The sequence below is a fragment of the Lucilia cuprina genome, chromosome 3, assembly GCF_022045245.1.
Source record: "Lucilia cuprina isolate Lc7/37 chromosome 3, ASM2204524v1, whole genome shotgun sequence".
Lineage (NCBI taxonomy): Eukaryota > Metazoa > Arthropoda > Insecta > Diptera > Calliphoridae > Lucilia > Lucilia cuprina.
The window spans coordinates 52,860,571-52,876,852 of NC_060951.1; the positions used below are offsets into that span (position 1 = coordinate 52,860,571).

A 16,282-nucleotide genomic window follows, 5' to 3' on the forward strand; every position below is an offset into this window, starting at 1 on the left:
TAGTGAGTTAGCACTTTTTGAATATGATGTCTCGATAATCATATGTTATCTTACTGCCTTACTGCTAAGGTGAGTAAAAGAGCCAACAATTCAAGTTCATGAGCGATTCTTACAGGTTGTATTTTTGATGTTTTGTGAACTTTAAACCTTAATTTAAAATTCCTTTTTGAAAGTTTTAGTGTTTAATTCTATCGATAAATGTAAGTTTTTGGTTTCTAGATGAAATCTTACTAAAACATTAAAGCAAACGAAGCTTTCTCATCGATTTAAAATACCACTAAGGATATATGCTGCTGTTTTAAAGCTTTCAGAAGCTTACAAACTAACATTTCAATAAAGAAATATTAATGTATATTAAGAAGGAAGTTCACCATTTGATATTTTTAACAAAATTTGTCTTATCTTTTGATCTTTTTTTAATAATTCTTAAACTCATTCTCAGAAATACCTAAAAAAACTGCAATTCTACTAGATACCGTGTTAAAAGAAATTCAAGAAAAGAACAAAAAATCCCAAAATTGAAATAAAACAAAAAAAAAAAAATAAAAACTAACACCAATTAAAACCAACAGAATAAAACGCTTTTTTAAATAACAAATAAAAAACTAAAATTAATAAATTAATAAAAAATTAATTATGAAACAAATTATTAATATTTACAAATATGTAGTTTTAAGTGTTGTTGTTAAGGCTCATTTAATATTTGAAAGAAAAAAGAAACTTTACTTCGAAATAACGGAATGAATAAAAATAAAATCAAAAATATTTATTAATGAAATTTATAAGCCAAAATAAAAAAATATAACTAAATTAAATAATTGGTTAAAACTTTAATCATTTTTTATCACTCACACACACACATATTTTCCAAATTTTCAAAAACAGCACTAATGTTATAAAAAAATAACAAAAATTAATAAAAACCAATTACTACGTCAAGCGCATGATGTTTTTTTCTAATAAATTAATCAAAAACAAAAAGAAGGTAAATTAGTTTTTACAAAATTTCTAAAAAAATAAAAGCTTTTATTTTAATTTTAAACAAATTTGGGCATGTTTATTTTTCAACTTATTAAACATATTGCAAATTTTAAATATTTTATGCATGTTTCATTTCATTTTGTTTTAATTTTCCTTTTAAGAAGCTTTCATATTTTTTTATAACAAAAAAATTATTATTTAAAATATATAAATTAAAACTAAAATCCTTAAAACAACACCTTTAACTTAAATATATTAAAAAAATTAAAATTTTTACTAAATTTTATAAATAAACTAAATAAAAAGCTAATACAAAAAATTTATATATATATAAAAATGAACTTTATTCTGCAACATAAGGCAATATAAAGTTTTAATAACTTTTTTCTCTCTACAGCTTTTATACTCTCTTTTCTCTTCACATTCTACATACATATTTTTCTACTTAATTGTAAAAACAAAAAATCATCATCATACACAAGAAAATACTACTTCTCTTAAACACCTTTTTAAATATATATATTTTTTTAATAAAAACACCAATAAATAATTTTATTAAAGTACTTAAATATTAATTATTTAATCACCATTCTAAAATAATTTCTGTAATTTTATGTGTGGATACAGCTTTCTATACTCCTTTTTTAAGAGAATTTAAATTTTTTTAAAAACTTTTTTCTTTTAACGTTTTGTTAGCCTCAAAAGAAAAAAGTATTTTTTTTAGTTTAACAAAATATTTAATTTCTGTAAAAGAAAAAAGTTTTTAAAATATTTTAATTTATATTTTGAATTTTAATTTATTTTTAAGTACAACAAATAAAAACAAAGAAAATTTTTGTTTAGCTTAAAATTTGAGCAAATTGAATTTAGTTGTCTTTATCAAAAACCAGTAAAAACAACTAAAACTCAAATTTCAAAAGCTTACTGCGTGAAAAACTTATTTGTCTTTGTTTTTATTTTTAAACAAAAATATTATTGTAAAATATTTTAAATTTATTTTTAATTTAATATACAATATATTATATAATTTTCTTTCTGTTGTGTATTCGAATTGTTTTTTCTCTCTATATTTTTTTTTACTATTTTATATACATACGTAATACTATTTAGTAAAAAACAAAAATTTTATCTATATATACATATAAATATTTGTAATAAAAAACTTTAAATTTTATTTTATTATTTTGTAAGTATATACTCGTACTTATTTAAAAAAGATTATTTATTAAACAATATAAAATAAAAAAGAAAAACTGTAATTTTTCGTAAGATTTTTATAATAATCTTTTGTTATGCGCCTTGTCGGCTTGTTATTTTTACTTTTTTATTCTCGTTTATTTCCGTTTTTAGTTTTAAATTTAGTTTTGCTTGTTTTTTTTCCATTCTGTCTTTCATTCATTCCTCTCAAAAGATGTTGCTAAAGTTTAAAGTGCTTCATAGCTTAAGGCGTTTGGCTTACAGTGAATGGTTGGATTATTTAGAAACATTTTTAAAACTTTATATTATTGTTATAGTTTTATTGTATTATTTTGTAGCAAATTGTAGTCTACAGGGGAAGAATGGAGGTTTATGAGATTGAGACTTTGTTTTTTTTTTTTTTGCTCCTTATATTAATCCAACTGGTTATAATGATAAATTCAAATAAGTAATTCAGCAAAGATAAAACGAAAATCTTCAGAAAGAATAATATTTATCGCCAAAGCACAAAATATTTTTTTTCCTTCTGTGGAAGTGGTTTAATGACTTCGAAAGAACTTAAAAAACTACATCTTAAGAATTACTTTGAAAGCAGTGTATTTGAAATCAAATGAAAAGTCTGTACTGAAATCATTACTTCTTCAGGACTTTTTCAGCACTTCCATGGAGTAAATTTTACTTCTTTTTCGCTTCTTTGGAAGTTCTCCTTTTGCTGGGTTAAGTTATAGACTAAATTGTGAATTCTTAATATTTAGCATATTTGTTCGATCTGCATAAACATTTTGACTTGTTTTCATATTCCCGCTTTACTCATTTGAAAGATTTATTGAAACCTTTAGTTAAGATTTAATATAATTTCAGACTTGCATTTTAAGTAGTTGTCTTTGTACGAGTATAGTTTATACAAATGACCTCAATTATAACAAGATGCAATCAATTTTGGGGAACGAATTAAATTAAAGAATATGAAAATTATTCTCCTCGTTGAGGTGATGTTCAATACCAATGCTTATACGATCATACAAACGCTGATTTATTCCCTCTTCGTCTATGGGTTTAGAACGGTCATCTCATAAAATTATTTATACGTGATCGAGTATTTAAGAATAATTTCAATATTGAAATGTGTTTTCGATACGAAAGCTTATTCTATCACGTAAGCGCTAATTCGTTACCCTTTCTTCATCTATGGGTCTCGAATAATCATCTCGTAATATGATCATCGTTTTGCAGATAACGTTGGTTTAAAAAGACAGTAATTTAAAAAGGAAACCAACTTATAACAGATCCGACATCGATCGACAATCAAAAATAATAAATGAATATCAATACGGAAGAGATCTGATAAGTTATTAAGGAGGAAATTTGTTTTCGATAATAAAGGATTAGTCGTCTATGGGATTCAAATGGTCATCACGTAATAACATCATTGTTTCATAGATTAGTTTAGTTTGAAGGTCCCATTGTGATAACTTTAAGGGATCAAGAGAACGTCAAGTACGTCAGTGATCATCCATTTTTGGTGAAATTTAGTGACATCGTACAACCTATTACGTAATGTTTGATAAGCAGTTAATCACGATTGTAATAGCTACATTGACATTCATATCAAAAAAAGTTTCTAAATTATCTTTGTCGATCGGTCTTTAATTCATGATAACGTTTTGCAGGCCTTTTTTCTATTTCACAATTTGTTCATGATAAGTAAGAAGTTCTTAAAAGCAATAGCGGATATCAAAAGGCATTCTTCTCTGAAAGCTGTTTATAATTATTTCCAACTTTTTGTCTTTTCAACCACCAGGCACTTTCTTTTTTCTATAAAATGTCAAATTCCTATATTTTACAGCTGAATTTTATAAAATTTTTATATAATTTTATAATAAGCAAATTTTACATAATATTTTTTTCACATTATGCAACAATTTAATTCTCTTTATGTATCACAAAATATTTACAATACCATTATCTAACTTAAATGATTTTTGTATTTAAATCAAAGGATTTTGTAATAATAAAAAAAATATTTATAAATAATCCTTAATCAAAAAAGCCATGCAAATATTGTAGTAATAATAAAACATAACTTAAATCTTTAAAGCTCCTTGAATTATTTAAATTACTATAATACTATTAAAATACGACAACCAGCTTTTTTCAAATGATTTCACAAAGATTTCTATAATATTTATTTTTATAAAATATTATATAAATCTTTAAAACAACTCTTGTAAAAAAGCTGAGTAAAAATATTTGTATTTAAACTTGTAAATGCTATTAAAAAAAGCACGTTTTTTAAGCATGCCTTAAATAAATAAAATAGAGTAAATACTTCTACACAATAAAATAATACAAAATCTATCACTTAAATTTTAAATTAAACAAAATAATATAATATAAATAAAAATCACTTTATAAAATACTTGACAAAAAAACATAAATTTTTAGCTGCAACAATCAATTTTCAACGCTTACTTTAAATTTTTACACTCTTTATTCGTATATAAATTATAAATTAAATGAAAATAAAAATACACAATTAAAAAACTTAAAATGTCACTCTTTAGTAGGTTGCTCATTACTACAAGGCCTTTTTTAGCTAAAATGGTAGAGTCATGTCATGTTTTTGATAAACTTTGTAATGTTTGAAATTTGGAGGTTAATTAAAATTTTGTTTTAATCTAAAACATTGGAATGAAATTCTTTAGGTGTGAATTATTTGAGAATTTCTTATTTTGTAAATTTATCCCATAGAATTTCTAACTCCAAAAAAATACTATAAACTCATTAATTTCTTATGTATATCGCGATGCTGTAAAGTTCGTTATAAAAAGTTTTGTTAAAAGACGTTATAGTGACGATAGGAGATAACATTCATATTATAACAACTTAATTTTCATAAACTTGATACATAAATCTATATTTAAACTAAGTATTCCAAATATATTGTTTAAGCTGATAAAATTGGATCTTCAAAACTTTTCGAAGCAGAGACTTACAAAAAAGCTTTAATTGGTATTTATTTCTATTAAGTAAAATATCAGTTAATAATTGATTAAATAATTCGACATAAATCCACACCTAAACTAAGATTTTTGTTTGTAATATTAAATCAAATTAAGAGTCTTAGATAAAATTGGATCGTCAATGCTGTTATCGACAAATATTAACAGAAAAGCTGTATGACTTTCAAATTAAGAGTATTAGATAAAATTGGATCGTCAATGCTGTTATCGGCAAATATTAACAGAAAAGCTGTATGACTTATTAGACAGTTTTTATATATGGCTGTGTGAGTCTTACACAGACAATAACTTTTAGCCGACAACTCGCTTAAACCACGCAAACAATTAGTAGCAAAAACTGTTGGCGATTTTTATCGTTGTAAGCACTACAGGATGATTGTCGGACAAGAGTACAAAAATAAAAAAAAATTGACAAATATCTTTGTCTTCCAGATTTAAACGTTTAAGTTACTTCATGATGATATTTCGAAGATTGTACATGTTTTACAAAAAAAAATATATATCTTCTGGAGGCAATTCCTTGTTGTATCAATACTGAATATAATTTGAAAAATCCTACACAATTTAAAACCTTTTCCTTTAGACAAAATTATAAGTTTTACAATAACTAAATCGAATGCAATATATATTTAATATTCCATCACTTATGAATAACGTTTGGAATATTTAACATATTTTTAAGGTGAACGAATTTTTATCATCTTGAAGTTTAAGTTAAATATACTACTGGCTGAAATTTCGCAGCTACTTTTAGCAAAAGCAAAATATATTCCTTATGAATGTTCGTCATTTTGCTGTGTACGTTTAAGTAACTTCTAGATGAGAGTGCACCTGAAGCCGACTTCTTTAGCCAGTAAACTAATCGATATTTGTATGTATCAAAAAGCAAGTCCATTAGTCAATGCACTAGACTATTGACTATGCAATAGGCTATTCTATAGACTAGTATCCTTCTCCGAAATTTATTGAAACTGTAAACGAAATCGGTAGTTCCTTCTACTTTTCGTAAAAAGTACAATTTTTAAATAATTATTTCTATAAGAGAATATATTTTAAAATTGTCCAAAGTGAGTTATTGGTGTACTATTGGTGTACTTTTGAAAATTGAATAAAAAGTTTAATTGTGCCAATTTTTTCAACACTGTCTTCTACAAAAGTCACCTTCTCTTCTCTCATGGAGAACACTTTAACATACTCGTCTAACATACCTCTAGATGACTTCCGTTATAAGAAAATGTTTGCTGGGAAATCTAACTATTAAACAAGTGTTAAGATATACATATTTATATTGCCATTAAACTAAAATGTAAAAATTATAACAAAACTATCAATTCAAAGTTTATCAAAATTATGTTCAGGTTAAAATATCACAAGAACTTTACTTGATTTGAGTCAGTGGGAAGAAAAAACAGAGTGAAAATTCATCTTGTAAATATATTTATTTTATAAAATTATAACTATACTTAATACTATAAAATAAAATTAAATGAAAAATAAAGAAAAACAATGAAATAAAACACCGAAGAAATGAACTTAAAAAAAAAAAACATTCAAGGAAAATCCAACAAAGATTTCAAAATACCAGATTTATTGCTTCTAAATTAATTTCAAAAAACATAAGAAATAAAATTTATAAAATTATTAAGAAAATCTATTTTTCACAAAATATGTTTTGTGAATTAAAAAAATATAAAAATATCAAATACAATAAAAAAACACATTTTCAAGCCTAATAATTACAAAAAAGGAATACAAAAATAAAAAAATATATTTGTATTTAAGCAATATTAAATTTTAAGTTTAAATTCCTTTTTTTATAAATTTAAGCATGTTTAAGTCCGTTTTTAAATAAAACAAAAAAATAAAAATAAATAAAAAATTTTGAAAAATGTTATAGAATTTTTTTATATAATTTTATTTTGCGAAAAAAAATATGAAATACCAAAAAAATATTTGTTTTTGTTTAAAAACTAAAATGTTAAAATGAAAATACCACTTAAGAAAATAAAACAAATAAAATTTATGAAAAGAAAATATCGAAATAAACTTATAAAAATAAAAAAAATAGAAAATTATTTACAAACTTAAAAAACAGGTGAGTGAAAAAGTATTTAAATTAAATATAGAACAACTACTTGGTAGTAAGTTAAGTTAAAATTAAATACATATAATTAAAGCTTTAGTCCTTAGCATGTTTTACACGTAAATTTAAATGTAATTATATTTAACAATAAATTTAAAAATTAGTTTTCTTTTATTTATTCTTTAAAATACATTTTATTTTGGCAAAAAGAAAAAAACATCTACCAGGGTCTCCATACACTGTTACCCTCCTCTACCAGTTCTTTTTTCATTTCTCTACCCATTTCATATGGCATCTGTGGTTCTTCTTTACTATGCATATTATGAGAATTTATGGGCATGATGGGCATTTGCCCCACTGTTATTTTATTATATGGTATTCTTTGGTTATATGCTGTCAATTCTCGGCTTATTACTGCTCTGGGAGCTGTAAAAAAGTTGCCTACTCTACTATTTACTATTGCTGAGTTTGAGGTTACTGCTCCACCTGGTGTTGCTCTAATATTTGGCACATAGCTGCTGATATGTTGTATTAATTCTCCACTTATTTGTTGGTCGTATTTATTAAGAAATTGTGATACTTCGGCGGCACAATGCTGAAAACCAGACCAAAATTTCTCCATATTTAATGATTCATTATGACGTACGAATAGAGCATTTTTTTCTCGCAAACGTTGCAAATGTCTTACGGTTAATTCGAGTATATCGGCCTTTTCGAGTTTGGAAACATTTTCACCATCCTGAAAGTGAACAAAAAAGAGTTATTTTTTTTATCAAATTTTACTTAAGAGATTATTCATTTTACACAAAAATATTTTTTAATTAAATTATAAATTATTTTTTAATTATTATTTTTTTTATTTTACCAAAAATAAATCAAATTTCATTAATTAATTCATCCTATCCCTGATTTTAGCAAATTAATGTTGTTCTGGTTTTAAATGTGTTTTTCTATGGAATGACATAAATTCGTATGTATAACATGTACCTCTACACTGAGGAGTATATTATGCTGATATTTATGATATCTTAAAATATTGGCCCTACACCAACCTTAAATCGGCTCAGAACTGCCTTTCTAGTCAATTTAGTTATTTAGTCCGTCCCCATGTGCATTTAATTTCAAGGTAATTTGATAATGGTCGTTTGACCAAATGGATAAAGCCTATTGAAAATTAAATACCAACCGAATATGTCTTATGAGCTCATAATTTTAAAGGTTTTTTATCTCTAAAAAATCAGCAAACTTGGTTTTATAGAAGTCTTAATGAGGACCAATTTTCGAAATGATCGGCCCTCATTTCTCCCCCATACAAAGTTACATAAAGAATGTGAATTGAATGTAATAATTCTACAAAAATATCTTGAATACAGAACAAAATCCCTCTAATGAAGGGTATGCGGATAGACCCATATTTACCCTTGCCCCCGTATAAACACTCTTTCAAAAAAGCAATTTTTTTGTGTTAACAAATTGTTACAATATTTCGGAATGAAGGGCAACATAAGATCGGCCATATCAGACTATACCTAAATACTTTTCTACAGTTTGTAAGGGTGTTATGTCAAAACTTTGATCATTTCTTTTTCTTTTTATTTGTAAACTACTTTTTCAAAAAAATGTCAGATTGAATTATTGATAGCGAAGGCATCTGGATATTCAGAAAATTAATTTCAAAGGACAGACAAATGGACATGGCTTATCCTTATCGAGTGCGCTGTTTATAAAGATCCAGAATATACAGATCTACTTTATATAGTCGAAAATTATATTTTAAAAATTTCTAAACAAATTACAGACATGAAAAGTTTTATAAAATAACAAATTTTTCAAATCACAATCGGTGTTGTATGGTTGGATTTTTTTATATTAGATTCTTTTTGTTTTAAACAAAAAAATATTTCAAAATTCTTTATGACACACAACGATAAGACAGCGATTGTGTGTTGGACAATTGTTTAATTTAAATTATTTTATAAAATAAAAATAGACTTCAGAAACTTAATTTTTATACTCGGTAATACGTAATCTGTAAATAGTATTGGTTATTATTTTCCTAAACGTATTTTAAAATTTTTTTAATTCGAAGAATTCATTTGACATAAAACATAAAATTTTCTAAATATTCCATAAATCTAGACAAAGTTTATTTATTTATTTAATAAACAATTTGAAAATAGAAGTGTGTCACAAAGACTTGAAAAGAATTCATTATACGCAAAAATCTAAAATGTAAATAAATATTTCACACATCAATTGTTAAGCACAATATTAGGCTTTGTAGAGAGATTTCTTAACAATTTTTGTGTTTAAACCAATTCGGAACATAAATAAGATTCAAAAAAATTTTATATGTATTACATTACAGTTTGTGTAATGTTACATTACAAATTTGGCTACGCCCCTTCAATTACTTATCTAATTAATTGTAAATCGTCCCGCCCATAAACACACATTTTGGTTGATTATTACACATCTGTAACTCTCTTACAATTAAAGCTTTTTAAAGATGGAAATGATAAAAAGAGTAACAATTAGATAGCTTAATGAACTGTTAACAAACTTTAAAGATTACAAAGTTTTTTTTAATTCATTAAAATTTTGAAGTTAAAAATTATAAATCAGAATGCAGAATTTTTGGAATTTTTCACACATTCATAAAAATCAATCGATCAGAATATTTATTCCCGACTTTATAGTTCACATTAAAGGGAATAATTTACTTAATATTGAAAATTTCATACAAATGTCAAAACTTACGGGTAATTTCTTTCCTTAGTGAGAACTGTATAATCCAGCCTTTTATTTAAATTAAAATAATCATAAAATTGTGAAAATTATAAATCTTTACTTTAAAATCTTGTATTAGAAATTATTTTATATACTACATTGCTTAGACCTACCGCTTGTAAGGTGCCGGTCATTAAATCCTTTAACTCATCCAAACACTTGTTAATCCGAGCACGTCGTTTACGCTCTAACATGGGCTTCATAATCTTGCGATACTGATAAGTACGCGATACGGGTTCCATAGGTAAAGAATTAAGCATAAATTGATGATTGGGTGGCATTCTGGCGGTAAAACTCATTCACTTTTACTTAGAAAATTAAAACAACACAAACAATAAAGCGCGCACACAACAAATAGCCACCAATATTTTATATTGATTTCTTGATATTTTTATATTTTAATTTTTTGGTTTAAATATTCTTTTTTTTAGAATTTAATAATATTTTGCTACCGTTTTCTTTAGAACACACACACAAGAATTTTTTTCAAGAACTTCCAACGAAACGTCTTAACTTCAACACGTTCACATTTGAAATGATTTTGTCTTGCTGAAAGACAATAATTTTATTATTTTCTGTGATCCCCACAAAAGCAATTGCATTAATAACTACAAACAGAGAACCCCCCTTTAAAAAAGAGCCACTTGTATGAATGAAAAAATAAAAATGTCACAATGTTGAATTCAACATAAACACGAAAGAGAGCTGTTCTGTTGTTTCCCATCCATAGACACCACCAACCATAAACTAAAGCTTCCATACACTCGTCCATAGGCCACGCGCTCACTGCCAGTCAGCCAGCCACTTTATATAACACCAACAAACGATGATCGCACGATCGATGATCACATATGTAACGAAGAAAACAAGTCTGAATTGTGAACAGTAAAATCCATTAAAACACGATGGATGGCTGTTGGCACGATGTCGACGACAGTCGTTGTTGTCAGCCAATAGGAAAACGTGGTATAAACCTTTGGAAGAGAGCTTTAGATTCGGGTTTTTCGAAATGACCACAGAGTATTCAAAACTAGTTTATGGTGTTTTCAAGTGAGTATACGTGATGTTTAGTCTGTTGTTGCGTTATGTATAGTGTGATTTACTGTAACAGGAGTAGTGAAGCATAAAATTTTATGAATGAAATTCTTAAAAAAAAGAATGCTTTATTGAACTTTTAAAATGTTCGTAGCGTGTGATCTTGTTTGTGTGAAGTTTGCATGAAATTTGTTTTTTTTTTTTTTTTTTTGCAAAAATAAATAAACAAATGTTAAGAATGAATGAATGATTGTAGTAAGCAGAACGAGTCGATGGAAAGGAAATAGTTATAAAATGAGGAGTCAAGTGGCAAGTGGTAATAAGTGAATAAGTTATACCCTATAATTATTATTTATTTCGGAATCCAGAGTTTTGTTATAAATATTATTAGGTTGTGCTTAAGTACATTGAAATTAACAAGTTTTATTTTAAGCGTGTCAATAATTTTTGTTCCGTGCTCAAATAGACTAATATTACTGTCATTCGCAAATAAATTTTATGGAGTCCGTACCAACTTAACTAAACCCATCTTATATAATAAAATTGGCTCCAGATTTAATTAATCAGATATTATCGGAGTAACTGCATGAAGTTCTTAGATTTTAGAGCCGAAAAGTTATTTAAAAGGAAAGAATATCAAGGCCATGTTCTCATCTTTCTTTAAATTCTAAACTTCCAGATAAGGTCTGTTATTACACGAAAATTGTCTTTTTACTAACAATCACAATAAACTTTAAAGTGGAAACAAGGTCCTTAAACGAGATCGTATTAGGTTGTAGCTTTACAGTATAATACGAATCGGCTGATATAATTATTATTGCCTTCCGGATGTTAGAAAATACTTTAGCACCATATTCAATCCATTTTAGTATGAACTTTCGCCTGTAAGCTAATGTTGTGATTAAGGACACTGTAGTATTGGTTTCTGGCCATACGTGTAACAAGAGATTCCAATAGAAATATGAGACCAATGCTTTACAGTTACCTATAATTGAAATTTTAAGTATTTGATCAGATGTGGATCTATTGTTGGTGTATAATCACTGAATTTCTTCACTAATTATTAAGGAAATGTCCTGCAACCTTCTTCATCGTTTTCAAACCTTTCGATCCATTAATTGCACGTCACATAAACACTGAAACTTTGGGGTATCAAATATTTTTGTAGAACACTAATGTTTTTACATGTCTAGATTTACAATGTTTTATATCAGAGTCGTAAAAAAACAAAGGATTATACTGGACTAACATCAGTTACAAAGAATAACTTAAAAAGTCGGAAAAACGTTTACTTTCTCAAATTTTCTTTTTAGAATAACCATTGTTCATAAAAAATAAAAAATTGCACAGCATTGTTTTCATTAAGTAACTAGATATTATTTACCTTACTGCAATATCTATTGAAGTCCTTTCAAGTGAAATAATGAAAAAATCTCAGACGCTGTTCATTTAACACAAAAATACCCTTTTAGTTATATTCCTATGTGCAACGCTATTGTTGTATCTAATACTATTATATTATTGTTGCCGATATCGTAGTAAAAAAAAATATGAAGGAAAACTGCAAATAAACAAATTTAGCAAAACATTCTTACAAATTACAACTAGTACATACATATCTACAGATTCTCAAGAGGATAGAGAGAAAAAATAAACAATTTGACTGAATGATGATGCCGCTATTGTAGTTAATGTTGCTGACAATAATAACGACGACGATGATGATGATGATGATATTGCTGAAACGTTGGTCTGTCTCTAAATAATGTCAAACGGACAGGACGGACTGTCAGTCAGTCTTATAGTCAGTAACTAGCAATACGCTAATCTTGTTATGAATTGTTGTTTTCTCGCTTCTAACAAATGTAAAAGAAATTTATATTTTCTCTGTATTTTTTCGCTTAATTTTTTGTTTACAATAACAATTTATGTTGTTGCTGTTATCTGTGTTATATGCCGCTGGTCGTAGTTCATGTTTTTGTTATTTGGTATCTGTATTGTTGTTAATATACTCTTGTACTACTAGTGGAAACACAAATATAAATTTATGTATGTACATTTAGTTGGTCGGTTGTTGGTATGTTGTTTGTTGGAACGAGTAGTAAAATGTTTTGTAGAAGACCTACGTTTACGATTGTGCGACAATGACTCCCGTGGGATAAATTTTGTTGAATGAATGAGTCTTGAATAACAACAACAAAAATACCGTCAACCAAAACGTTAATGATCATAAACACAAAATTGCGGATATGACAGGAAAATAACAAAAACAGAAAAATGCTGAAGACTTTAAACGGAATATCTTTAAAAGAATTTAACTTGAAAGTTCTTGAATAAAAATATTTTCTATAAAAAAAAAAAAAAAATTATAACTCTTTGTTCATCAAATTAGACCATCATTAGCTCAATGATAAACTTTATTGATTCTGGAATGATTTTAGCCCTGTATAAAACTGAACTAGAACTGAACTAGAACTGAACTAGAACTGAACTAGAACTGAACTAGAACTGAACTAGAACTGAACTAGAACTGAACTAGAACTGAACTAGAACTGAACTAGAACTGAACTAGAACTGAACTAGAACTGAACTAGAACTGAACTAGAACTGAACTAGAACTGAACTAGAACTGAACTAGAACTGAACTAAAACTAAACTAGAACTGAACTAGAACTGAACTAGAACTGAACTAGAACTGAACCAGAACTGTTAAAAATTAAAAATAAATAGATAAATTCTAGATTCGTTAAATTAATAAAAATTGTAGGAATCGGTCAAATTTGTACGCATCTTACACTAGGGAAAAAAAGACACCATTAAATGTTTGGAAGAATTTTTATGAAACAATTAAGCTTTTGCTGCAAAATAAATTTAAAAAATTACCAATAATACAATAATTTATAAACAATAGTTTATTTTCTAAGAAACTTATTAATTCGTATTGCAAAACATATTTAATACTCTAAGCAAAGTGTTAAAATGCTTAACCTCTCTGTACGATTTGACCCTTTAAATGTATGAATGCAGTTTATTTCATTGTGAATTTTTAAACATATTTTCCTTACAGTCATCATGTTTTTGACACACTAATTTATATTTGTTGCTTGCCACATTATTCATACATTGGTGTCTCTTTAATTTAATGCAACATATTATGAAAACTGAAATAAAAAACTACATTATACGATTATCTTAAGATTTTTATTTCTTATTACAACACGCGCTGTTCACTTATTCACTTCATGCCCGATACGATCACATTTATTTCATAAACATTATTTTGGTTTTTTGTGTTTTTAAAAATTTAGTTCCCACGTTCAAGTTGGCAACCAACAAGCAGCCAGGCAGGCAACCAACCAACCATCCAACGATTGTAATACGATCGTGTTAATTTAAGCATCTTTGTTGATCTGATATTATCAGCCCAGTTGTTGTTGTTTTTATTGTAGGCCACAACAGCAACACAGTTTGTGATAGTCAGCACAATACAACACCAGCAGCAGCAACAGTAGCTCAGCAAACAGCAGTCAGTCGTTAGTTTAAGCAACATTTAGCAGACTTCTGCTGATCGTTGTTCTTAAGAGTAAAAAAATAACATAAAACACCCACATTTTTGCTGATCATGCTTTTATGTGGAAATGTTTTTGTTGCCTTTTGTGATTTTTAATTTTTGATTGTTTATGAATTGTTTTATGACTTGTGGCATAATAAATCTATTGTTGCAGTAAGTGCTTTTTTGTACTCAAGTTGCCAAATTGTTAGTTTGGCATTAAATCTTTTGTGTAGAATTTTTTTCACTTTTTATTTCGTTAAAGATTTTAAAGTCTTATGAGGGTTTTGTTGTTACTGATATACAAAATATAAAGATTATTAGTTTGAAAGAAAACAAAGTATTCTAGATGCAAATTAGGTTAATGGGGTGGACATGAATTTTGTGAAGAAGTTAAAAAGTAACGATATTTCACATTACATGAAGAAAAACTTAAAAATTATCTTTATGACTGAAAATTAAAATTATCTCATTTAAGAACTGTGCCGAGTTGTTTATAACCGCAAAATTGATAAGACTAGTAAACAAAATACATTTTTCTCTTTTGCCAAAATACAGTTTTACTTATTTTCTTTTGTATTAAATAAGTTTTACATTCTTAATAAATTAAAAAGAAAAGTTTTTTCCTTTAAAGGATTTGTTTATAAAGATTTTCTGAAAATAAAGTTAGATATGAAGATATTTTCCACCTTCTATAAGTGTTAAGTAACTTTAAAATATTATTTTGACAATTTCATTAAACTCTCTTAAACTAGGTTTAAATGGATTCCCTATTTTTATGGTGGGAACCAAATATTATTTACCTAATGAACGTTCAAAATAATGTCGAACTGATTTAAATTCACTGCATTACCACTCATTTCGAATGTATTTTTTCAGATTAAGTGCACGAACTGAACAAACATCTCCGAACTAACCTTGAATGCCAACCAACAACATCATATTACAACGTATCAAAAAACCACATGACCAATTTAAAAATAACTAAGAGCCACAAAATCACTTACCTTGTGATTATAATTAAATTTAATTCCGGGTCGATAAAAAAATGTAAAATATTAAAACAAATTTAAAAAAGAGAAACAATGAGAAAAAGAGAAAAATTAACATATAACATGCGTGACAACTCGTGCGGTTATCGTGCAATAAGTAATACATAAACAATATATTTTCAGACCAGATTATAATAATATTGCCAACAACAACAATAAACAAAAACAAACACTAACATAGGCATCATATCGAAAAAAATACGGGAGCAACAATTTTCGACATAACAATGCAACTGTAACTGCAACAACTATTGTTAAGCAAACATTGCCAACACTTACTAGTTTGGGCTACCAACAACACACAATGGGCACGATAAGAACATGATGCCAATATTCATTCGTACGAATAACAAGCATTTTTTTGTGACTACAGAGCATGTTGAATATTAAATAAGGCCGTTAATAATAAGTATAGACATTGTACCAACTACAATTACATGTACCTTTAGCGAACCAACCAACCAACGAAGAAAACATACTTACTTACACCTATACGAGTGCTAAAGTTTAACTCAAATTCAATTCAATACAGTCAAATTATTATAATAAATGCAGTCAAATATACAATGAT

At 26.6% G+C, this 16,282-nt stretch overlaps 1 protein-coding gene across 1 annotated transcript; it reads right to left on the bottom strand.

The window, feature by feature from the left end:
- Window positions 1-7,298: 7,298 nt before the first annotated feature.
- On the bottom strand, window positions 7,299-10,651 carry LOC111678200 (enhancer of split mgamma protein). Its single transcript, XM_023439465.2, has 2 exons — window positions 10,188-10,651; window positions 7,299-8,023 (listed from the first exon to the last, which is right to left on the bottom strand). The coding sequence occupies exons 1-2, from the start codon at window positions 10,371-10,373 to the stop codon at window positions 7,505-7,507; spliced, it is 705 nt and encodes a 234-aa protein (XP_023295233.2). The 5' UTR covers window positions 10,374-10,651; the 3' UTR covers window positions 7,299-7,504.
- Between the last annotated feature and the right edge of the window lie 5,631 nt (window positions 10,652-16,282).

What these genes read in the sequence shown, in the direction of transcription:
- LOC111678200 (XM_023439465.2), bottom strand. Translation starts at nt 10,373, where the DNA reads ATGAGTTTTACCGCCAGAATGCCACCCAATCATCAATTTATGCTTAAT. An exon ending in TGACCGGCACCTTACAAGCG is followed by an intron (nt 8,024 to 10,187) that starts GTAGGTCTAAGC and finishes GTTCACTTTCAG; the next exon opens with GATGGTGAAAATGTTTCCAA.